The sequence below is a fragment of the Meriones unguiculatus genome, chromosome 10 (genome assembly GCF_030254825.1).
Source record: "Meriones unguiculatus strain TT.TT164.6M chromosome 10, Bangor_MerUng_6.1, whole genome shotgun sequence".
In the NCBI taxonomy this organism is placed as follows: Eukaryota; Metazoa; Chordata; class Mammalia; order Rodentia; family Muridae; genus Meriones; species Meriones unguiculatus.
This window is the reverse complement of record NC_083358.1, coordinates 111,931,831-111,956,731: the sequence shown is the minus strand read 5'-3', so window position 1 is coordinate 111,956,731 and position 24,901 is coordinate 111,931,831. Positions and strand designations below refer to the sequence as shown.

The window sequence follows — 24,901 nt, the reverse complement described above, 5'->3', positions numbered from 1 at the left end:
CAACCTGCAGACACCTGGAAAGGCCAAGCCTCCAGCAAACCGCTAAAACCAAAACTCATCAGGGATAATCCACAATTTTAGGGTTTAAAATTGAGGCAAAAAGAAAAGGGGGGGAATGAGGGATCTCCTGGAAATGAGGGGCCACCTGGGAATGAAAAAAACCAACTGTGATTATTTGAATTGAAGCCAGGTGCAGATAGCTCTTAAAGGGGTGAACTGTTCTGAGAAACAACCAGCTGTAAACTATAGAGCAAAGTGATCTGATTTTCAGGTATAAAAACCCTGTGCTTTGCATGTTTGGGGTTGTCTCCTATCTTTGGAGGGGTGACCCTATTGCGATAGCAATAAAACCTGTTGCTTTTACGTTGAGTTGTGGTTTGTGAGAGTTCCAGAGAAGGGCACGATCCTGAGCTCCTGAGCAGTGAGACTCCAGGTCTTACACCTGCAAATTTCATGATTTCCTTATTTTTAATTGCTGAGTAGTATTCCATTGTGTAAAGGTACCACAATTTATGTATCCATTCCTCAGCTGAGGGACATCTGGGTTGCTTCCAGGTTCTGGATATTATGAATCAGCACGGGCTCTATGATCAACAATCAGTAAGTGGGACCTCATGAAACTGAAAAGCTTCTGTAAAGAAAAGGACAAAACCAAAGCCTACAGACTGGGAAAGCATCTTCACCAACCCTAATTGTGACAGAGGGTTAATATCCAGAATATATAAAGAACTCAAGAAATTAAAAAGCCACAAATCAAGTAATCCAATTAAAAAAATGGGGAACAGAGCTAAACAGAGAATTCTTTATTGAGGAACACTAAATTGCAGAGAAACACTTTAAGACATTCAACCAAGGACCATGTATGGACATAACCTAGAACCTCCACTCAGATGTAGCCTGTGGTAGCTCAGTAACCAATTGGTTTCCCAAAGTGAGGGGAACAGGGACTATTTCTAACAGGAACTCGATGACTGGCTCTTTGGTCTCCCCACCCCCGAAGGGAGGAGCAGTCCTGTTAGGCCACAGAGGAGGGCTTTGCAGCCAGTCCTGAAGATACCTGATAAAACAGGATCAGATGAATGGGGAGGAGGTCCCCCCCATCAGTGGACTTGGAAAGGGGCACAGTGGAGATGAGGGAGGGAGGGAGGGAGGGACTGGGAGGGAATGAGGGATCGGGACACGGCTGGGATACAGAGTTAATAAAATGTAACTGATAAAAAAAATAAAAATAAAAAAAAAAAGAAATTCTCAATGTCCTTATTCATCAGGGAAATGCAAATCAAAACGACCCTGAGATATCACCTTCACCCACCAGTATGGCTAGAATAAAAAAACTCAAGTGACAATACATGCTGGAGAGGATGTGGAGAAAGTGAAACCCTCCTGCATTGCTGGTGGGAATGTAGACTTGTGCAACCATTTGTAAATCAATCTGGCACCTTTTCAGACAATTAGGAATAGTGCTTCCTCAAGTTCCAGCTATACCACTCCTAGGCATTTATCCAAAATATGCACAAGTACCCAACAAGGACATTTGCTCAACCATGTTCGTAGCAGCTTTATTCATAACAGTTAGAACCTGGAAACAACCCAGATGTCCCTCAACGGACGAATGGATAGAGAAATTGGGGTACACTTTCTGTGATAAATTTATGGAAGTTGCATTGAGTTTCCAGGGACAAACCTCAAGGGCTGGGGCTCTCAGAGTCCCTTGAATTGGCAAGTGTGCAACAGTCAAGGAATTCCTAGGGAGTGCTCAACCTGAGTTCCAGGTACCCAAGACTCCCTTGATGAATTGTTGCTTAAAACTTCACAAGGATCGGACGGGTCTGATGCTCTTTGGGTGGATGACACCTAAATGAACATCAGTACAAAGTCCCAATTTATTTCTAATATCAGAGATCAGACCTCTACTCTTCCCTGATGCGTCTAAAACAAAAAGGGGGAACTGCAGAGAGCTGCGTAATGCTGTGCCTTAAAGATGGAGCTGGTTTCCGCCTTCCATCTTCCCGATGGTGAGTGCTCTCTGTCACGAACAACTCCACATTTGGCTAAGGCCAAGGATCTGGCTTGCTTCCAGGTATGTGGACCTATCTGCATTGCCCACATGGCACGCTGGGGTTGGCTACCCAGAGGCTATTTAAGCTGTGGGCTGGCTTTCCCCAGGGTCAGATGATTGTTCAAGGTTCCTGAATAAACTGCATTGAAAAAAAAACAAAACAAAAAAACTTCACAAGGATTTGACACCTCCACTCCCAGTGAAACAAATGAGAAAGTAACCTGCTCTGTTAATCTCATGGTTAGTCTGGTCATGGCACCTCTGTGTAGACACATAGGAGAGGCCCTACACTGATGCTGATCAGGGCTACTTAATGGAAGGACACATCCCTGGGTTCCCTCTGTGTACTCTAGTGTATGAATGTGTGGTAGCCACCCATGGTTGTCTTATAGAGTGTCTGTGTGTCTCTGTGTTGTGGATATGAACATGCTTTTGTTTTGGTCCCACTTGGGAGATGTGGGACTGATTCAGATGGTCCACAGCAGCAGACTACCTGCTTTGTTCAGGTTCTGAGAATCACTCTTTGCCAGCTGCAGGGAGTTTCAATCTGAGGATTCTGGGGAGAGAATAAATACAAGAGCCCAGAGAGTGTGAAGATCAGAGAAGAACAACACTGCTCCTGCTTCCCGTTGCTGCTCCTGGTGGCTGTTGTGAGACAAGAGGATGGATATCTCATGAAAGGATTGTACTGGCTCCAAGGAATCTAACAACCCTAACTAGCAGGAAAGAACTGTGTCCCCTTTCCTGCTGACCCTTTCTCTCTCCTACATAGTGTTGGGGTGTTCAAAGTATTGGAATGGAGTAGGGAGAAAAAGATACAAGAAACGTAAAAAAAAGTTAAAAAATAATTTTAAACACTCTGTGTGTGAGTTTGTGTGTGTGTTTCAGGTCAGTTTTGTATTTCTTTAATGACCAGTGGTTTTCTCTGGTATGAGGACCCTAGTGGCTTAATACTTGTGGCCCCTCCTGTTATGGACCTGAATTCTTTTTGTCAGTCACTTCTCAGAACATCTCACAAAGAGCACCTTCCCCTTTCTCACTCTAAGAATGAGAAACTTTATAATCAGAGCCCAAGCTTCCTGCTCCAGAGGATTGCAGCTCTCCCACTCTCCAGTCTTCTGTGCACAGGGTGAAAAATATGAGTACATTTCTTGCAAATGAGGTGGCTTGCATTGATCACCTACAAACATTCAAAGGGCAGATTTGAGCAAGCAGGTACCAGTTACCCTAACCCTAAAGCCACCTGGGAAACAGTGAGTAAAGACACACAAGAAGTCTAACAAGAAGTCTAACTAAGGAGCCAAAAGTCAAAGGATCAAAACCAATTGAGTGATTTATGCTGTACTGAGGGATGAGCAGCATTGGAGCCAGACTCACAGGAGATGGGCTGGGAACTCTTGAGGTGATTGAATCTCAAAAACTATTTCTGTGTTCTCTAGGCTTAGTGAGTCACTCCAAGATGTGAAGAACTGAGGAGAGAAAAGAGATGTAGGCAGCATTTTACACATCACTTTACAGAATGGGAAACATCACAAAGCCCAGTCTTGGGTTCTGCTGACTACATGCTGCAGCTTTGGAAACCTGCCTACTCTCACTACTAAGGCCCAGCAGAGGAAGCATGGCAGTTCTAAGGTTGAAGAGGACAGAATTCACCAGTGGAGGATGCAGAACATCAGGTACTGAGAAGCTGAATCCTATGATTGAATCAAGAAGCTCTTAGAATATTCATAAACCACACCCTCAATTAGAGCTGGGAAAATATTTCCAAGGAGGATTCTCTGAGGGAAAAGTATAAGAGCAGCAACAAAACGGGGGAAGCCATCACACAGTCTGCTTGTCTCTTTGGAATAAAAGGCAGAAAGAATGATCCCACATTCACAGCTTCCCAGCTCTTCTTCCTGCACACCATATATGAGGTCTTCTACCTGTCCTCCATGCTATGAACCCTCAGATCCCTGACAAGGTAGAGAAAACACCCTTTTTCTGATTAAGTTCTTGGCAGGGATGAGTGTATCACCATCACAAGGGTAAACAATAGCTGGACAGATACTGACTTCATCAAGGTAAGCACAACAATTGTGATGTGGATCTTTGTTCCCAACAGGACAACTTCTGGAACTAAGTATAGTTCATACTGGGAGGGCACACCTCTTAGAAGCTTTTACTTGACATGAAGTAGGTACACCCAGTTCAAACACAGATGTTTGAGGTTGGAAAACACACACATCTTTAATCCAGATCTTGGAGCTAGAAGACACTCATCTGATTGGGCCATGCCTTCTGCTGCAGGCCTATATAAGCACATGGAAGAAGGATACCTGTGTCTTTGCCTGCTTGCCCTCTCCTTGATAGCAAGTGGATCACTTCACTGGCATTAGAGTCTACTTCTTCAGAAGTCCAGCATTTTCTGGAGACCAGCTGAGACTGCTAGCCTTGTGGATTAAGTAAGTATTGGCTTTAACTGTTGTGGGATTAGGTAGACTGCAGGTTGTAAGTCATTGTCATGATAACAATTTTTCATAGAAAGAGAGGTATATTCTATGTGTTCTGTTACTCTACAGGATCCTGACTAATACAACATGTATGAAATGAGTGTCTCTAAAATTTTCCACTCTTCAGAAGTTGGATATGTTGGTCCAAACTAGAAACCGTTGACCTAAGTATCATCACACACAAACACACACACAATTTAGCTGTAGCCTGTGAACAGGGCTAACTTCTCTGACTAATATTCAAATTTAGATATTCAAAGAGATACAAATTTCCAAAGTCATAGAAGGGAGAACCTAGTAGTTTTTGAACCTAAATTTTAATAATTATTTGTAATTGTGTCCTGCAGGGTGAAGAGAAAATAATCCTAGCTCTTTTTGTTTTTTCTTTTGATCCAGTTTAACTTCTAAACTACCTCCAGCAGAAATGTTAGAGGACCTGGCAGCTGACAGCTTGGGGCTCCACACATATCACCATCAAGACATTTTCCTATAAGTGGAGCATCAGCAACTTATGTTTTTATCTGGAGGGAATGAGGGAAGTTATTAGAAGTCCAGTTTTCTCTTCAGGAGACAATGACCAAGTAAAATGGTTTTTCACACTATACCTGAATGTGTTCGATGAAGAAAGCAGAGATTACCTTTCAGTTTACCTGGTGTTGCTCAGCTGTCCAAAGAGCCCCACTTGGGCAAAGTTCCAGTTTTGGATCTTAGATGCCAATGGGGAGAAAAGAAATAATGTGGAGAGCCAAGGTGTCAATAGTTTCCTGCCATACCAACACAGGGGATTCAAAAAGTTCATACCTCGAGATTTCCTCTTGTCCCAGGCCCAATGGCTACTCCCTAATGGGAGGCTCACTCTCTTCTGCAAGGTGAGTATGGGCCAAGATATCTTTAGTAATTCTGGACAGACATCTGCAATCAAGGTTCCAAGCTGCTCTTTGACAGATGAGCTAGGAGAGCTGTGGGAGAATTCCCTCTTCAGAGACTGCTGTCTCTTGGTATCTGGTCAGGAATTCTGGGCTCACAAGGCTATCTTAGCAGCTCGCTCTCCAGTTTTCAGAGCCATGTTTTAACATGATTTGGAGGAGGGGCAAAAGAACCGAGTTGAGATCAAGGACCTGGAGCCTCAGGTCTTCAAGGAGATGATGGGCTTCATTTACACAGGGAAGGCACCAAACCTCCACACCATGGCCACTGATGTGCTGGCAGCTGCTGACAGGTATGGCCTGGAGAGCTTGAAGGTCATGTGTGAGGATGCCCTCTGCAGGGACCTCTTCGTGGAGAATGCCTCTCACACTCTCATCCTGGCTGACCTCCACAGTGCAGAGCAGCTGAAAATGCAGACACTAGATTTCATTACACTTCATGCTTCTGAGGTCTCTGAGACCTTGGGGTGGAAGGTCATGGTGGATTTCCATCCCCACTTGCTGGCTGAAGCATTCCATGCCCTGGCTTCTGCACAGAGGCCCTTCCTGAATATCCTCTCAAACATCTGAGGAGAGAGATCCTAGTACCTGCTTCCTTGTGATCTACATCTGTCTTCCTAAAGTTTCAGCCATTGTTGTTACCAGAGACTCCCAGGTAGACTATGGTATTGCTGGCACGTTTACAATGAATCTCAGGAAGGACAGCATGTGGCTCAGGATTTTAAACAGTTGTGAGGAAGGTGGAATGATGGCCCGCTGAACAGCCCTGGACTCTGGGTTATTCTACCTCGTATCTACCTTGATGCTGTACTAGTTTGATAGTTATCCCATAAGTTGGAAACTGAGATTGAACTTAGTTGATTGCAACAAACATATCTCTCAGGGGTTCTTTTGGCTGGGTGTGGGATGTGGGGATGTGTCTCGGCTGCATTGAGTAGAACCCTTGAAGAGGGACTCAGAGCAAATGGGAAAACAATCATGAACCTATAGTCATATTATAATAGAAAAACAAAGACTTTTTTTAAGCTCAGTTTGTAAGGACTGGAGTGATAACTCAGTTGGGAAGAGCACCTGTTGCTCTTGCAGAGGACACCTGGATGCTTCCAAGCACACACAGGAGAGGTTTCAACCATCTGTAACTGGACATACACAGGATCTGAGGCAATTTGTTGCCTCCACAGGCACATATATCTCTTTTTATAAAACTTTACAAATAAAATATAAAATAGAAAAGATGATGAAGTCAGTTGTGGGTTTATGAGGTTTATATGTTCAGGGAACTCAAGTTTAGTGCATCCAGCTCTGCTCAGCTGTGGGTGTTTGTGCAGACTCCTCAGTGCCCCCTCCCTATTAAACCCTTTCTCCTCTTTCTTAGCACTTAGTGTCTACTGCTTGTTGTATGAGTTGATTAATATTTATTATTGATTTATCTTCTAATAAAGCTTGCTGTTAATCTTAAATAGCTGTATAACCAAATCACCACACAGAGACTGGGTTTTTACTTAACCTAGAACACAATGCTGGGCAATTTTTACTCCCTCCTAAACCTCCAAGCCATCAGTTTCCTAACATTTAGATTTCCCACGTTAAACATGGTTTTTGTGAAATCTTAGGTCTAGTTCATGCTCCATGTCCTCCAAGATCTCTCCTCCAGCTCTGCTCTCCTAGCTCTCCTTTCACCCCTTCTCCTCCTTTTCCTCTCCTGCCTATTGGCTCCTCTCTTCTTTTCTGTCCTCTGGCTCCTCCCTGCTCAACATTGTATCTAGTTGCTTTATTTTGTCTTGTTAACACAAGAGTTGAGACAGGATGCTTAGAATGAGTATCACAATGCAATATTCGGATTGAAACCAGAGAGTTGGGGGTGTGGTGGGGGAGAAATCAGTATTTGAATGAACAAGCATAAGTTGTTTACATTAAAAAAAAACCATTATACCAACATTTCCCCCTTTAAGTCCAATACAAGGCTCCTTTTCTTTCAATACAATAATAATTATGAAATTATGAAAACTGTTAGGTAAAATCTACATGTGCGATGTCCAGTCCATGTGTATTTAGCACATGGAGAGGGTATCTTAGGAGAAAGTATCTGATTATCCTATCTATCTTGAAAAGTTTTAAGTTCTATACCTAAATTAACTTTTATCCTTATTGGTATTACCTATATGAAAAGATTTCTTAACTTCTAAACAACTTAAGCTTAAATGTGTTACTGTAACTATTTGGTCTTCAACCCCATCAGAGACTTGAGAAGGAATAAAATTAGTTATGAGAGTAAATAGGAAGTGCATGTTAGCAGCTTCCAAAAAATAAAAATTGACAGAGACAGTTTGCTGCTGAACAGTCACCCATAACTCTCTATAATGTTGGAGCATCATCTTCAGCCATCTGGCTCAGAATATTTTGACAGACATATACATGAAGCAGGAACTATTTAGGACTGCTTACCCTGTCTTGGCAGAGTTTGGCAGTTGATGTGTCCTGCATTTAAGCTTGCCCATTTTAGGCAGAATTTGTCTGCTGTGAAGCGAGGGTATTTTCTTTATCTGAGTGGCTTGTTTGCCACATTTGAAGCCATCTCCATATGGAGGTTCTTCGATGCTCATTATCTTCTTTCAGGTAGGTGGGGTGCTGCCAGGAAATGACTTGTCTCATTGTCAAAGAATCTTTAAAATAATAAGAACATTTTAAATGCCATATTTTGTAGGTCTCTGAAGTTTTTGAAGACTACCTATCTTTATGTAATCACTTTGTACACAAAATCATATCTATCTGTTAAACCTATGATGTATACTCCTGTGATAAATTAGACTAGTGTCTGACATGACTATGAGTTGAATAACTAACAATTAACTTGCATACCTAATATCATAACCACCTTTTAATAGTAGTTTAAAAGTATTGGAAGTAGCCTTGACTTTCTATCAATATACTAAAGCTTATACCAATGTATTAAAAATACTTATTTTTCATCAATATGCCAAATCCTATACCAGAGTTAAAATTAACCTTATTTGGGATTAACAAATAAAACCTTAAGTTGAGTAGATTCAATAATCTACCCTTTTTTCTATTTCTAGAAAATATCCTTGTATATTCCTTGTTTTACTTTGAATAAACATCTCCCAATGACAATAAAATTTTGTAGCCATAGCAAACAACCAAAAACATACCCAACCCCTTTTAAGGAAAATTGGACGTCATTCTCATGACTTTCTTCTAGCTGACATTGTAGACATGTAGAAATCCTGTATGGGGCCCAAATAAAAATGGTTAATTAAGCAACCAATAACATTTGTGGTCCAATAACATTTGAATGTTGAGAAATTTCAGGCTTAATAAAAGTCCTTTTTGGAACAGTCTAAAATGCTGGACCAGTTAAAATTCGAAGCTTTCTTCAAAGTTCTTTTGGGAGCAGGCTTTGATGAGAAAATAGCCATTGAAGCAGTTGAGGCAGGAACAAGCAGAATGCTGGACCATGTAAGATGCTAGAACAAATGTCAGTATCTCAGCATGCTGAATAATGATTCTGTTAGGTTTGATCCAGCATCTCTGGTGTCCAGTTCTTTTGTTCTGCAAACATATAATTTCTCACAAGCATTATAGAGTTCTACTGTTGCAACTCCTTTTTCCTTCATTCATTACTAAATTACTTAATTAATTTATTTATTAATTGACTTTTCATCAGGATGGGAACTTCCCCTCACTCTTCCCTTTTCAACCCCTCCTTCTCCATTTCTCCTCTCTTTCTCCCCACTCACTTTATTCCCAGAGAAGGGTAGAACTCCCATGGATATCAATACCCATGGAATGTCAAGTAGTCCTGGGCACATGTCCTATTGAGGCTTGACCAGGCAGTCCTGTTAGAAAAAAAAAGATCCAAAGGCAGGCAACAATAAATCTCTACTCCCATTGTTAGAGAATCCACATCCTGACCAAGCTGCACATCTGCTACATATGTGCAGGTGGTCTAGGTCCAGCCCCTGCATGCTATTAGGTTGGTGGTTGTGTCTCTGTGAGCTCCCCTGGGCCCAGGTACTTGCTTCCCTAAGCCTTCTGTGCTGTCATTCACCCGTCTGGCTCCCGCAAACCTCCCTCCCACTCTTCCACACAACTCCCAAATATTGGCCTATTAGTTGACTGTAGGTCTCTGCTTCTGTTTCCGTATGCTGCTGAATGCAGTCTTTCAGAAGACAGTTGTCCTAGCATGTTAGATTTTCATTAACAGTGTCAGGGGTTTGCTCTCTCTCTCATGGGATGTGATTGAAGTTGGTCCACTCACTGGCTTGACATTCCCTCAATCTCCAAGCTGCACATCTACTACATTTGTTTAGGGGGTGTAGGGCCAGCCTGTGCATGCTTTTTGGTTGGTGGTCCAGACCCTGTGGACCCAGATTGGCCTAGGTTCTTTGATTCCTTATGCCTTTTTCTGCTGTCCTTTACCTCTCTAGTCCCCTCAAACCCTCCTCCCACTCATCCACAAACGTTCCAGAGCTTGTCCTATTATTTGACTCTAGGTCTCTGCACCTGTTTACATCTGCTTCTGGATGAAACCTTTCAGAGGACATTTATGCTAGGCTCCTGTCTAGATACAGAAATTTTGGTACATTTTCTGTTATAAATTTATGGAGGTTCCACTGAGTTTTCAGAGACAAACCTCAAGGGCTGGGGCTCTCAGAGTCCCTTGAATTGCCAAGAGGGCAGCAGTCAAGGAATTTCTGGGGTGTGCTCAACCTGAGTTCCAGGTATCCTAGACTGCCTTGATGAATTGTTGCCCAAAAAGTTCACAAGTTCTTGGCACCTCTACTCCCAAAGAAACAAAGGAGAAAGTCCCCTAGTCTGTCAGCTCTGGAGGTGAGTCTGGTCATGATGCCTCTGTGTAGACACATAGGAGAGGCCCAACACTGATGCTGATCAGGGCTTAAAGGAAGGACACATCCCTGGGTTCCCCCTGTGTGCTCTAGTGTATGAATGTGTGGTGACCACCCATGGTTGTCTTATGGAGTGTCTGTGTGTCTCTGTGTTGTGGATATAAACATGTTTTTGTTTTGGTCCCACATGGGTGATGTAGGCATGATTCAGATGGTCCACAGCAGCAGACTACCTGCTTTGTTCAGGCTCTGAGAATCACTCTTTGCTCTCTGCATGTAGTTTCAACCTGAGGAATCTGGAGAGAGAATAAATACAAGAGCCCAGAGAGTGTGAAGATCAGAGAACAGCGCTGCTCCTGCTTCTCCCTTGCTGCTCCTGGTGGCTGTTGTGAGACAAGAGGATGGAGATCTCATGAAAGAAGGATTGTACTGGCTCCAAGGAACATGAAAACCCTAGCCAGCAAGAAGCAGCTAAGAAAGAACTGTGCCCCCTTTCCTGCTGATTCTTTCTCTCGCTTACATGGTGTTGGGGTGTTCAAAGGATTGGAATGGAGTATGGAGAAAAAGAAATAAGAAACCTATATAAAATTTTAAAAAATAATTTTAAACACTCTGTGTGTGACATTATGTGTGATTGGTTTGTGTGTATTTGTGTGTTTCCGGTTAGTTTTGTATTTCTTTAATGACCAGTGGTTTTTTCTGGTATGAGGATCCCTAGTAGCTTAACACTTGGGACTCCTAATGTTGGGGACCTTACAGAGTTTAAGTTAGCCTGGTGACTCCATTTTGAAATGAGGAGCCTTCTTGACTGGGAGCTGAATTCAACTACTAGGACATATCATAGAATGTGCACCTGGCAGAAAACAAAGTTAGCTCTTCTAGCAGTGGCCTCCAGGAAATATCACAGAATAACAGCTTAGTAAAAAATAGAGACAATCTCCCTGGCAAAAATTAAGGAGAATTGGTTAGGAAAATTCTCCCCAATGTTTCAGATATAGTTTAGAATAGCAATTGTGAGTATATAAATGAGCACCTCTCCCCTATGGCTTTTACCCAATCATGTAAGGTCAAGGCATGAACCCACCTGCTTTCTGTCATGGAGACCCCTTGCTTGCAATCTTTCCCTTTAAAAACTCTGCTCACTCAGAACTTGGGATCCCAGTTCTCTACTGCTGTGTCAGTGAGACTTGGGTCCTGATTTCGATTGCTATCCTAATAAAGCTCTCTTTATGAGTCTCTCTTTATGAGTCATCTCCTGGTGGTCTCTGAGTGTCCTATGATCCAGGTATTACATTGGTTCCCTGAGCAGGAACCCTCAGGATCTCTAGGACCCCTGACCCGGAGAGCTTAGTCCTTCAGGTAAATGTTTTGTGTTGTCTGTCTGTCTTAAGTTTTTTGTTATATGGTTTTGATTAACCTTCAGTCAGGACGCAGAGTATGGCTTGGGGGAGACAGCCAGATGGCCATCTGCTCGTTGGGGCATCAGAGACATCTCATTTTCTCATCAGCAATCAGTTTATCCATCCAGAACTTCTGTGGCAGGGAAGGTGGACTGGGGAGCAGTTTTAGCCTTTCTGAAACTTCTGTGGCAAAGAAGTCCGGGAAAAGCCAGGTTGTTGGTTTTACTTTGTCTCTGCATGTGATTAATTTTGTTTTGCTTGGTGTTGTGCCAGGAGTTACTGTTTCATTTCTGTGATTAATTGTTTGTGGTCTCACGGTTTCCTGAAGGTGCTTGGTTCAATTTCTGTTTGAAGCCATAGCTCTTTTCACTTCTGTGATTTCAGTTTTGTCCCAGGATATTAGCCCAGGCACAGGCTGTGATTTACTGTCTTTAGTTTTGCTTTTGCCTTAAATGGCCGGCTTCTTTTTTCTGTGATTTACTGTTGGTTGAAATTGTCCTCTTTATTTCTTTTCATTTTCTTGAATTCTCCTGATGAATAGCATGACTGACAATATGAGACAGAATATTTCCAAACCCTTTGACTTGGTTCTGACTCATTTTGTTGAGGTTAAGACTAGAGCTCACAGTCTTTCAGTTGATGTGAGGAAAGAAAAATTGATGACTTTTTGCAGCTTGGAATGGCCCACCTTCAATGTGGGCTGGCTGCCAGAAGGAACTTTCCACTTTCACATCTTCCTTGCAGTGGCAAATAGTCTTTCAGAAAGGGTGTGTGCAACCAAACCAAGTGCCCTATAGTGTAGTTTGGAAGGATATAGTGATTCATCTACCTCCATGGATCAAGTCCTTTCTGACCCTGAATTACAAGCCTCCTTCCATAGGCTCTCTGAAACCAGAGGCCATTGCCCTGGCTCCCTTGCCCCACCCCCACTCGTTATACTCTGTTTTGCAGTATGGGACTCCTATGGAAATAATTTTTTCACCCCCTCCATGCAGACTTCCTCCCACTCTCCAACTGGCTCCAGCCCCTTTATACAGGTTGGAATCACCAACTGGCCAGTGCTAAGTACCCAGAGCCACTGGGCAGCCTCTCCCTCTGGGGAAACAGATAAGTGGAGAACTCAGAATGCCAAGTTCTCTGACAATTCTAGGGATTTTATTGATCTCTTTGAAACTGTTTTTTTTTTTTTCCCATCAGCCCACCTGGGATGATTGTCAGCAGTTTTTAAAAGTTTTGTCGGCCATAGAGGAGCATGCAAAAATGTTCCAGACACTGCAGGAGTCCCAACCACTTTCCCTACAAGAGGCCCAATTGGGATTACAACTTGGCTGCAGGGAGGAAGCATCTCCTATTCTACCTACAGACTCTATTGGCAGGTCTCAAGGTGGCCACAAGACATCCTACTAATTTGGCCATGATGTATGATGTCAGACCAGGAACAGTTGAAATTCCAGCTGCCCCTTTGAAAAGATTAGTGAAGCCTTCCACACCTATGCACATATAGATCCACACCTATGCACATATAGATGCAGAGAAACCTGGACATCTAGATATGGTTGCTTTAGCTTTCATTAATCAGTGTGCTCTAGATCGGGATCTGGCAAAGATCTTACTGGCCAAGCAATGTTCCAAATCTTAGAGATCAGCAAATAGCCAATGACAAAGGATACAAAGGATGACACAGACCACCACTGGGTAAGAACCAATGTGCACCTTGCAAGGAGGAAGGTTACTGGTTTAGAGAATGTCAAAAGAGGGCACCCAGGTCCCAGACTAAGGTCATGGGGTCCAAGAGGCCCTAAGGATGATTGCCATAAGGGGAAAATTGGAAATTGTGTTGTGCATATAGGTCCCAATTTCAGGAGAGATAGAGAAAATAAATAAAACATTAAAAGAGACCTCTACTAAATGGACCTCGGAGACTGGCTCTAACTGGGTGATGCTCCTCCCCTTTGCCCTTTGTAGGGTTAGGAATTCTCCTTTCCATCTAGGGTTAACTCCCTTTGAGATTATATATGGAATGCCAGCCCTTATAGTACCCAACCTTAAGAATGATATTACTGCTGAAGTGGATAAAACAGGTTTTAAGAAATACTTAAGGCTTCTGTGCAAGCAGGCAGCTCTTAAATAGGCAATAGCAAGATTCTCAGTTTAAAAAAAAAACTTCAAGCCTCTATGGTTATAAAAATTGGATTCAACAGGTAGCAAGGTGTTCCTCCATTGAAATTCCAGCAAAAAAAGTAAAAATAAATTTTGTAGTTTTGTCTCTTTGTTTTGAATATGTAATTTACCATGTTCTATATATTTTGTTGTCTGATTATTAATTATTAAGTATATTAAGACTTTACATAATTTCTGTCCTGTCTTAAAAGAGAGGTTATAAAATCAATAAGGATTGTAACTCTGTTTATATAAAATATTAAAACTTCTTTTTGATTGCTGAGTAGTATACCATTGTGTAAAAATACCACAATTTCTGTATCCATTCCTCCGTTGATGGACATCTGGGTTGTTTCCAGGTTCTGGCTATTACAAATAAAGCTGCTCCAAACATGGTTGAGCAAATGTCCTTATTGTGTACTTGAGCAAATTTTGGGTATATGCCTAGCAGTGGTATAGCTGGGTCTTGAGGAAGCGCTATTCCTAATTGTCTGAGAAAGCGCCCCATTAACTTCCAAAGTGGTTGTACCAGATTACATTCCCACCAGCAGTGGAGGAGGGTTCCCCTTTCTCCACAACCTCTCCAACATGTGTTGTCATTTGTGTTTTTCATCTTGGCCATTCTGATGGGTGTAAGGTGAAATCTTAGGGTCGGTTTGATTTGCATTTCCCTAATGGCTAGTGAGGTTGAGCATTTCTTTAAGTGTTTCTCTGCCATTCTATATTCCTCTACAGAGAATTCTCTGTTTAGCTCTGTTCCCCATTTTTTAATTGGATTACTTGTTTTGCTGCTTTTCAGTGTCTTTAGTTCTTTATATATACTGGATATTAGCCCTCTGTCAGTTAAAGGGTTGGTGAAAATTCTTTCCCAATCTGTAGGCAGTCGTTTTGTTTTGATGATGGTGTCCTTTGCTTTACAGAAGCTTTTCAGTTTCATGAGGTCCCATTTATTGATTGTTGCTCTTAAAGCCTGTGCTGTTGGAGTTCTGTTTAGGAAGTTGTCTCCTGTGCCAATGAGTTCTAGGCTGTTCCCTACTTTTTCTTCTAACAGATTTAGCGTATCTGGTTTTATGTTGAGGTCTTTGATCCACTTGGACTTTAGTTTTGTGCAGGGTGATAAATGTGGATCTATTTTCATTTTTCTACATGTAGACATCCAATTAGACCAGCACCATTTGTTGAAGATGCTATCTTTTTTCCATTGAATGGTTTTGGCTGCTTTGTCAAAAATTGAGTATTCATAGGTACGTGGGTTTATTTCTGGGTCTTCAATTCGGTTCCATTGATCCTCCTTTCTGTTTCTATGCTAATACCATGCAGTTTTTATTACTATTGCTCTGTAGTACAGCTTGAGATCGGGAATGGAGATACCTCCAGATGATCTGTTGTTGTATAGGATTGTTTTGGAGATTCTAGGTCTTTTGTTTCTCCATATGAAGCTGAGAATCTTTTTTTCAAGGTCTGAAAAGAATTGAGTTGGTATTTTGATGGGAATTGCATTTAATCTGTAGATTGCTTTTGGCAGGATGGCCATTTTCACAATGTTAATCCTACCGATCCATGAGCACGGGAGATCTTTCCATCTTCTGAGATCTTCTTCAATTTCTTTCTTCAGAGACTTGATCTAGAAAAGATCATTCTGAGTGAAGTATCCCAGAAGGAGAAAGACAAACATGGAATATACTCGCTTATATAGACCTAAAAGATAGGATAAACATAATGAAATCTATACACCTAAAGAAGATAATCAAGAAAGCAACACGGAGTATGATGATCTATCCTCATTTAGAAAGACAAATGGGCTATGCATTGAACGTATGACAGGAGTCTACTGCAGAAAGCATCTGAAAGACTCTACCTAGCAGTGCTCCAAAATAGATACTAAAACTCACAACCAAACCTTTGGCAAAGTGCAGGGAATCATATGAAAGAAGGGGAGTTTGATGTGGAAAGGATAAGAGCTCCACAAGGACCAAAAGTATCTGGGCACAGGGTCTTTTCTGAGATGGACACTCAACCAAAGACCATGAGAGGATAAAACCTAGAACCTCTGCTCAGATGTGACCCGTGATAGCTCAGTAATCAATTGGTTTCCCATAGTAAGGGGAACAAGGACTATTTCTAACAGGAACTCAATGACTGGCTCTTTGACCTCCCCACCTCCCAAGGGAGGAGCAGTACTGTTAGGCCACAGTGGAGGACTTTGCAGCCAGTCCTGAAAATACCTGACAAAAGGGAGTCATATGAAAGGGGAGGAGGTCCTCCCCTATTAGTGGACTTGGAAAGGGGCAGGGAGGAGATGAGGGAGGGAGGGTGGGACTGGGGAAATGGATACAACTGGGATACAGAATTAACAAAATGTAACTAATGAGAAAAATAAAATTATGGAAAAAATATATTAAAAATTCACCTCCATGTGTTTGTATAAAAGAACTTTTCTTGCTGGCAGCAAAGTTTATAACATCAAAATAATACACTTGGTGTCAATTTAAAAAATATTAAATTATCTGCATTGATAAAATTTGGTTTTGACTTTTAAAATTGTGGTTATACTTTGAGACTTCATTCTTTAAAAGGGTACTGTATGTTAATATTTCAAAAACATGTTTAAAATATGTTTAAGGCAATAAAACATTTTCAAGTTTTTCAGGCATTTTAGACAATGACCTTGGGCATTTTAATATAAAACTTCAAACACTTTCTCAATCCTTTGGGAAGTACAAAAGACTTTGCTATGTATTTTGTTAATTTTACCAAATGAAGCCAAGCCATACTGTTTGAGTCAATTAAAAATGGCAGTTTTTATAATGTATTGTGTCAGAATGATAAAATAATGAAAAGGGTTCTGATGAAAACTTTTTTTTTTCAATGCAGTTTATTCAGGAACCTTGAACAATCCTCGGACCCTGGGGAAAGCCAGCCCACAGCTTAAATAGCCTCTGGGTAGCCAACCCAGGCGTGCCACGTGGGCAATGCAGATAGGTCCACATACATGGAAGCAAGCCAGATCCTCAGCCTTAGCCAAATGTGGAATTGTTCGTGACAGAGAGCACTCACCATCGGGAAGGTGGAAGGCGGAAACCAGCTCCATCTTTAAGGCATAGCATTCCGAAGCTCTCTACAGTTCCCCCCTTTTTTTTAGACGCATCAGGCAAGAGTAGAGGTCTGATCTCTGATATTAGAAATAAATTGGGACTTTGTACTGATGTTCATTTAGGTGTCATCCACCCAAAGAGCATAAGACCCGTCCGATACCTTTTTCTCAGAGGCGGGACCTGGGGCATCAATCCGCATGCAACCAGACATGCTCTTCTCTGGGTCGAAAGCGGCTGACCCTGAGTGCAGTGCTTAGCCTCGCATCCTGAGCGTAACATTTTAGCTTTTTAGTTAGCCAAGCTAACTAAAAGGCAGAGAGACACCACCCAAATCAACAAAATCTGAAATAACTACAGACACTGAGGAAATCCAAACAATCATTAGGACTTACTTCAAAAGTCTATATGCCACAAAATTTGAAAATCTAAATGAAATGAACAATTTTCTTGATCGATTTGACTTACCAAAGCTGAATCTGGGCCAGGTAAATCAACTAAATAGTCCTATATCCCCCAAAGAAATAGAAGCGGTCATCAAAAGTCTCCCATCCAAAAAAAAGCCCAGGACCAGATGGCTTCAGCGCAGAATTCTACCAGACCTTCAAAGAAGAGCTAACACCAATTCTCTTCAAACTATTCCACAAAATAGAAACAGAAGGAACATTACCAGACTCATTCTATGAAGCCACAGTCACCTTGGTACCTAAACCTCACAAAGACTCAACAAAGAAAGAGAATTTCCGTCCAATCTCCCTTATGAACATTGATGCAAAAATACTTAATAAAATACTTGCAAACCGAATCCAAGAACACATCAAAGATATTATCCACTATGACCAAGTAGGCTTCATCCCAGGTATGCAGGGGTGGTTCAATATACGGAAATCCATCAATGTGATCCACCATATTAACAAACTGAAAGAAAAAAAAAAAACACATGATAATCTCCCTAGATGCTGAAAAACCTTTGACAAAATCCAACATCCATTCATGTTCAAAGTATTGACGAAAACTTTTATATGGACTGAAGTTCAAGAAAAATGTCTTAAAAGAACTGAACTGGAAAAAGCCTAACGTGAAGGTATATGGAATGTTATAGAAGGTATGAATTGTATTTGCCTTGTTTTTTCACACCTGCAAGGATGAGTTGAGGGAGAAATGTAAGATATGTTGCTAATGTTTAAAAGGCTAATGTTTCTTCAAAACAAAATGTTTTTTCTTTTAATGTTCTTCATTGCACCTCCATGTTAGCCCAGGGTTATGTAGGGTTATAATGAAGTCATTGTTAATTATTATAAAAATATATGCCTGGTTGCCAGTTCCTATATAAATGATTTAATGCTGTTTCTTTCAGGCCGATAGGTTTGAAATGGACAGAATTGTCCACCTCTGCTAAGGTTGACAGCTGTGTTTAGTTTTCCATTTAGTGCTAAATGAAACTTTTCTCCTTTATGCTTTTTTGCTGTTCAGTCTTAATGCACTATGATAGGATGAGTAAGATTTGCTAGCCCTTCTATGTATTGTATCTGATAGAAATATAGAAAATAGAGACAAACTCCCTGGCAATAATCAATGGGAATTGGTTGGAAATCAGGTGGGAAAATTCTCCCCAATGTTACAGATATGTTTTAGAAAAATAGCCATTGCAATAGTATGCCTTAGCCTTTGTGATTGTGTGCCTCAGTAAAGGTCACCCCACCCTCCTAAACTTTACCCAATTCTGTAAAGCCAAGGCTTGTTGCTCCTGCTTGCTGCCACGGAAACTCCCTGATCACAGAAATCCTGTTCACTCTGAGCTCAGGGTCCCACTTATCTACTACTGTGTTAGTGAGAGTTGGGTTGTGAGTACGATTGGTCTTGTAATAAAGCTCTCTTGCAATTTCATCAAGTCATCTTCTGGTAGTCTCTGAGGGTCCCATGAACCTGGCATTAGAGTAGTAGGTATTTTATTTTAAAAGGGAAACAGTTTTTCTTGGCTTATAGGCTTTATGTTAGTTGTCTATGTTTTATGATAAATAGCTGGATAAAAATATATAAAAAAGTTTAAGGATCTGGAAAAAAGTTTCAGAGTTAAAAAATTAATGAAAGGGTCTAAATAAATACTTTAAGGCAATGTTTCATATTTCTCCCCCATTCTTTGCTATTGATGTGCTTATATTGTTATAAAATTCCACAAGTTCAGCCTTCTAATGTTGATTAATAAAATTGGGATAAGCTGATGGAACACTGACTGCTTATTTTCCAATCACAAGCTTGAGATTTTAATTTTCTCTTGGTTGTCTTCTGGAGATAGACTCAAAGATGCATTTCATCATACTAAGATCATCTGTCCAAAATGTGAATTTGACCCAAAAAGCCAGAGATTTTACTACCGTAATTTTAATATCTGCCATTTTTGAGGTACATTGTGATGCAGGATTGAGGAATATTTTAAATTTATTTTTTCTAGTTACTTTGTTAAAGAAAGCCCAAGCATTCAGAGTTTAATACTAAAGCCATTAATGTATATCTGCCCAACTTTTCAGTGTAACATTGAGATGGAGATGAAAAGTATATGCTGAGTTTATAAAAAATTGCTGAGCTCCATTGGTGGCTGATTACCAACAGCTGTACTACAGTTAAAATGTTAAAGTTTCAGACCATGCACACATTTAAATTATTTATAAAGGTTACAAAAGAAACAGCTAAGAAGAATTGGCACTCATTCCATTGGATGCAGTTTTATATTATTTTTCTGAGTCTTTTTCTATATTTCCTTTAGCAAACTCTAACTTTTCCCATTTATTAGACAAATTTTAATTTTTGTTTCTAGTTTGAATTTGTCTCAGCAGATTTTCACCTGGTTGAGACCACAAACTGAGATCTGAACTTGCTGGAAGCTGAGATGATTGCTCACTGCCTCCTCAGATGGATCAACAACTAACCAGACACTTCTAAGGACTGCCTCATTCCCAGGCTTTGGCTGGCATTTCAGCCTCCCTATCCCCTGATGCCAAAGGTCCTATTGTCACATTGAATACATTTCAGAAGAAGAGACCACAGGCCCAAAATCCTACCTACAGGCTGAAATGCTAAGTCAAAGGGGGCTCCGACATTAGCTATTATCTTGGGGACCTCCTTACGTGGAGCAGAAACTAGTACTACAATACTGCAATGCTTTTAGTCATTTTTGGATCATGCTTGCTTAACAAGTTCTTAGGATATATTAGGCAAAGACTAGGGATTATACAGTTGATGGTAATGAGAACCCAGTACTGCCAGTTGGAAGCTGAGCTTGGAATGTAAGAGCCCAAAATTGGCCTCTTTATTTACAAGAAAACGGGGGAATGAAGAGTTTAAGTTAATCTGAGTGACTCCATTTTGAAATGAGGAACCATTTTGACTGGTAGCTGAACTCAAGTATCATTAAATATCACAGAATGTGCACCTGGCAGAAAACAAAGTTAGCTCTTATAGCAACAGCCTTCAGGAAATATCACAGAATAAATGTTTATTAAAAAAATAGAGACAATCTCCCTGGCAATAATTAATGAGTATGTGTTGGAAATATTCTCCCCAAAGGTTCAGATGTAGTTTAGAAGAATGGCAATTGTGATTATGTAAAGGGTCACCTCTTCCCTATGGCTTTTTCTCAAAATCCTGTAACATCACGGCATGAACCCACCTTTTTTTCTGTCCTGGAGAGAGGTTCACCCTTGCTTGTTGTCAAGGAAAACCCTTGCTTGCAATCTTTCCCTTTAGAACCCTGTACACTCAGAGCTCAGGGTCCCACTTCTCTACTGCTGCATCAGTGAGACTTGGGGCCAGAGTTCGATTGCTTTCCTAATAAAGCTCTCTTGGATGGAGTCATTTCATGGTGGTCTCTGAGGGTCCCATGATGGTGGTATTACAACCTGAATTCTTTTTGTCAATCACTTCTCAAAGAGAACAATTACACAAAGAGCACCTACACCTTTCTCACTCCAAGAATGAGATCCTTTATGGTCAGGGTCCAAGTTTCCTGCTCCAGAGGATTGCAGCTCTCCTGTAAGAGGCTACTCCCACTCTCCTAGAGCATGCTCTTCTGTGTACAGGATACAAAATTAGGAGCACATTTCTTGCAAAGGAGGTGGCTTGCATTGATCACCTGAAAACATTCAAGTGACAGATTTGAGCAAGAGAGTACCAGTTACTCTAAACCTAAAGCCACCTGGGAACCACTTAGTACAGATACTCTAGAAATCTAACTAGGGAGCCAAAAGTCAAAAGATCAAAGCCAATTGACTGATTCATGCTGTACTGAGGGATGAACAGCATTGGAACCAGACACACAAAAGAGCTGGGCTGGGAAATGCTGAGCTGATTGAATCACAGAAACTATTTCTGTGTTCTCTAGGCTTAGTGAATCTCTCCAAGATGTGAAGAACTGAGAAGAGGAAAAAAAAACCAAACCAAACCAAAACAAACAAACAAACAAACAAAAACAGATGTAGGCAGCATTTTACACATCACTTTACAGAATGGGAAACATCAGAAAGCCCAGTCTTGGGTACTGTTGACTAAATGCTGGACCTTTGAAAACCTGTATAATCTCTCATTACTAAGGCCTAGCAGAGGAAGCATGGCAGTTCTAAGGTTGAAGAGGACTGAATTTACCAGTGGATGTTGCAGAACATGAGGTGTTGAGTACCTGAATTCTATGACTGAATCGAAAAAACTTCAGGATATTCATAAACTACACCCTCAATTTGAGCTGGGAAAATATTTCCAAGGAGGATTCTCTGAGAGAAAAGTAGAAGACCAGCTACAAAACTGGGGGAGCCATCACACAGACTGCTTGTCTCTTTGGAATAAAAGGCAGAAAGAATGATCCCACGTTCACAGCTTCCTCCCTCTGCCTCCTGCACACCATATATGAGGTCTTCCTCCTGTCCTCCATGCTATGAAGACTCAGACCTCTGACAAGGTAGAGACAACACCCCTCCCTGATTATGTTCCTGGCAGGGATCAGTGTAACATCATCACAAGGGCAAACAATAGCTGGACAGAGACTGACTTCATCCTTTTTAAGGAACATTGACCTTGGTAAGCACAAAACACTTGTGAAGTCCATTTGTGTTCCCAAAAGGAAAACTTCAGGAACTTAAACAGGAGGGCAAACCTATTAGAAGCTTTTTACTTGACATGAAGTAGGTAGACCCAGTTCAAATATAGACTTTTGAGGTAGGAAAAACACACACCATTAATCCAGATCTTGGGGTAGAAGACACACCTCTAATCGGACCACACCTTCTGCAGCAATCCTATATAAACAGATGGAAGAAGGAAACCTTGGTTCTTTGCCTGCTTGCACTCAACTTGATAGCAAGTGGATCACTTCACTGTCATTAGAGGCTACTTCTTCAGATGTCTAGCATATACTGAAGACCACCTGAGACTTCTAGCCTTGTGGATTAAGTAAGTACTGGCTTTAACTATTGTGGGATTAGGTGGGCTGCAGTTTGCAAGTCATTGTCATAATTCCCCTTTCTATAGGTATATAGAGAAGTTCATTCTGTGCATTGTTACTCTAGAGGACCCTGACTAACATCACAGGAATGAAATGGAAGTCTCTAAAATTTTCCACTCTTCAGAAATTTGATATGATAGCTAAATCTAGTTATTATTTACCTAAGTGTTAACATCCACACCACACACACACACACACACACACACACACACACACACACAATTTAGCACTGGCTAGTGGCTGGTGCTAACTTCTCTGACTAATGTTCAAGTCTAGATAAATATTTTCAGAGAGATACAAATGTCCAAAGTCATAGAAAGGGGAACCTAGGAGAATTTGAAACTAAACTTTTATAATTATCTATAATTGTGTCATTCATGATAAAGACATAAGAAATTCTAGCTCTTTTTGTGCTTGTTTTTTTTTTTTTTGTCCAGTTTAACTTCTAAGCCACCTCCAGCAGATATGTCAGACAACCTGGCAGCTGAGAGCTGGGGCTCCACGCAGATCACTGTCCAGACATTTTCGTACAGGTGGACCATCAGCAACTTCTCCTTTTGCCTGGAGGGAATGAGGGAAGCCATTGAAAGTGCGACTTTCTCATCAGGAGCCAATGACAAACTCCAATGGCTTTTGAAAGTTCACGCCAATGGGAGCGATGAAGATAGCAAAGATTACCTGTCAGTTCACCTAGTGTTGCTCCGCTGTCCAAAGAGCCCCGTTTGGGCCAAGTTCCACTTTTGGATCATAAATGCTGAAGGAGAGAAATGCCAAGGACTGTGGAGCCAAATTGTCTTTAGGTTTGTGCCTGGCAAAGGCAGGGGATTCAAAAAATTCATCCTTAAGAGATTTCCTGTTGTCCCAGGCAGAGCGCCTTCTCCCCAAGAACCGCCTGACCCTCCTGTGCGAGGTGTACATAGTTCAAGACTCCTGCAGCATTCCACGACAGAACACGACATCGGCAATCAAGGTTCCAAGCTGCTCTTTGATGGATGACCTGGGAGCGCTGTGGAAGAATTCCCTCTTCACAGACTGCTGTCTCTTGGTATCTGGTCAGGAATTCTGGGCTCACAAGGCTATCTTAGCAGCTCGCTCTCCAGTTTTCAGAGCCATGTTCGAACATGAGTTGGAGGAGGGGCAAAAGAACCGAGTTGAGATCAAGGACCTGGAGCCTCAAGTCTTCAAGGAGATGATGGGCTTCATTTACACAGGGAAGGCACCAAACCTCCACACCATGGCCACTGGTGTGCTGGCAGCTGCTGACAGGTATGGCTTGGAGTGCTTAAAGAGCATGTGTGAGGTTGCCATCTGCAGGGACCTCTCAGTGGAGAATGCCGCTCACACTCTCATCCTGGCTGACCTCCACAGTGCAGAGCAGCTGAAAATGAAGGCATTGGATTTCATTACAGTTCATGCTTCTGAGGTCTTTGAGACCTCGGGGTGGAAGGTCATGGTGGACTTCCATCCCCACTTGCTGGCTGAAGCATTCCATGCCCTGGCTTCTGCACAGAGGCCTTTCCTGGAACCCCCTCTCAAACGCCCGAAGAGATAGATCCTAGCACCTGCTTCCTTGTGACCTACACCTGTCTTCCTGTGGCAGCAACAACTGTTGTTATCAGCGACTCTCAGGCAGTCTCTGGTATTGCTGCCGTGTTTACAGCGAATCTGGGGAAGGACAGCATCATGGCTCAGGATTTAAAACTCCTGGGAAGAAGGTGGAATGCTATTCAGCTGGACAGCCCTGGACTCTGGTTTATTCTACCTCATATCTCCCTTGTTTCTGTACAGGTTTTAATAGTTGTCCCATGAGTTGGAAACTGAGATTGAACTTAGTTGATTGCAACAAATGCATCTCAACAGTGGGTCTTTGTGCTGAGACATGTCTGGATTGGACTGAGTAGAACCCATGACCAAGGGTCAGAGCAAAGGGGAAAATAAACATGAACGTGTAATGATATGAGAAGGGACAGACAAAGACTTTTTTTTAAATCTCAGTTTGTAAGTACGGGAGTGATAAGTCATTTGGGAAGAGTTCCTGTTGCTCTTGCAGAGGACACCTGGACGCAAAGACAGGAAGGTTTCAACCATCTGTAACTGGACATACACAGGATCTGAGGCACTTTCTTGTCTCCATGGGCAAATACATTTCTGTATATAATACCTTACAAATAAAATATAAAATGAAAAATATAATGAAGTTCTTGTGGGTTTTCCTGGTTTCTTTGTTTAGGGAACTCAAGTTTAGTGCATCCAGCTCTGCTCAGCTGTGGATGTTTGTGCAGACTCCTCAGTGCCCCCTCCCTATTAAAACCCTTTCTCCTCTTTCTTAGCAGTCAGTGGCTACTGCTGCAACTCATTTTTCCTTCTTTCATTCGTTACTTACTTACTTGACTTTACATGAAAAGATGATCAA

General features: G+C 41.6%; 2 protein-coding genes across 2 annotated transcripts; both read left to right on the top strand.

Annotated features, from left to right (window-relative positions):
- Positions 1-3,677: 3,677 nt before the first annotated feature.
- Positions 3,678-6,047, top strand: LOC110544627 (speckle-type POZ protein-like). The gene is given in 2 exon segments (XM_060363323.1): positions 3,678-3,735; positions 5,002-6,047. Coding segments are annotated over 2 exon segments (1,104 nt in total).
- Positions 6,048-22,923: 16,876 nt separating this feature from the next.
- Positions 22,924-24,040, top strand: LOC132657092 (speckle-type POZ protein-like). Its single transcript, XM_060393313.1, is given in 2 exon segments — positions 22,924-23,328; positions 23,330-24,040. Coding segments are annotated over 2 exon segments (1,086 nt in total). The 5' UTR covers positions 22,924-22,953.
- Positions 24,041-24,901: the final 861 nt, after the last annotated feature.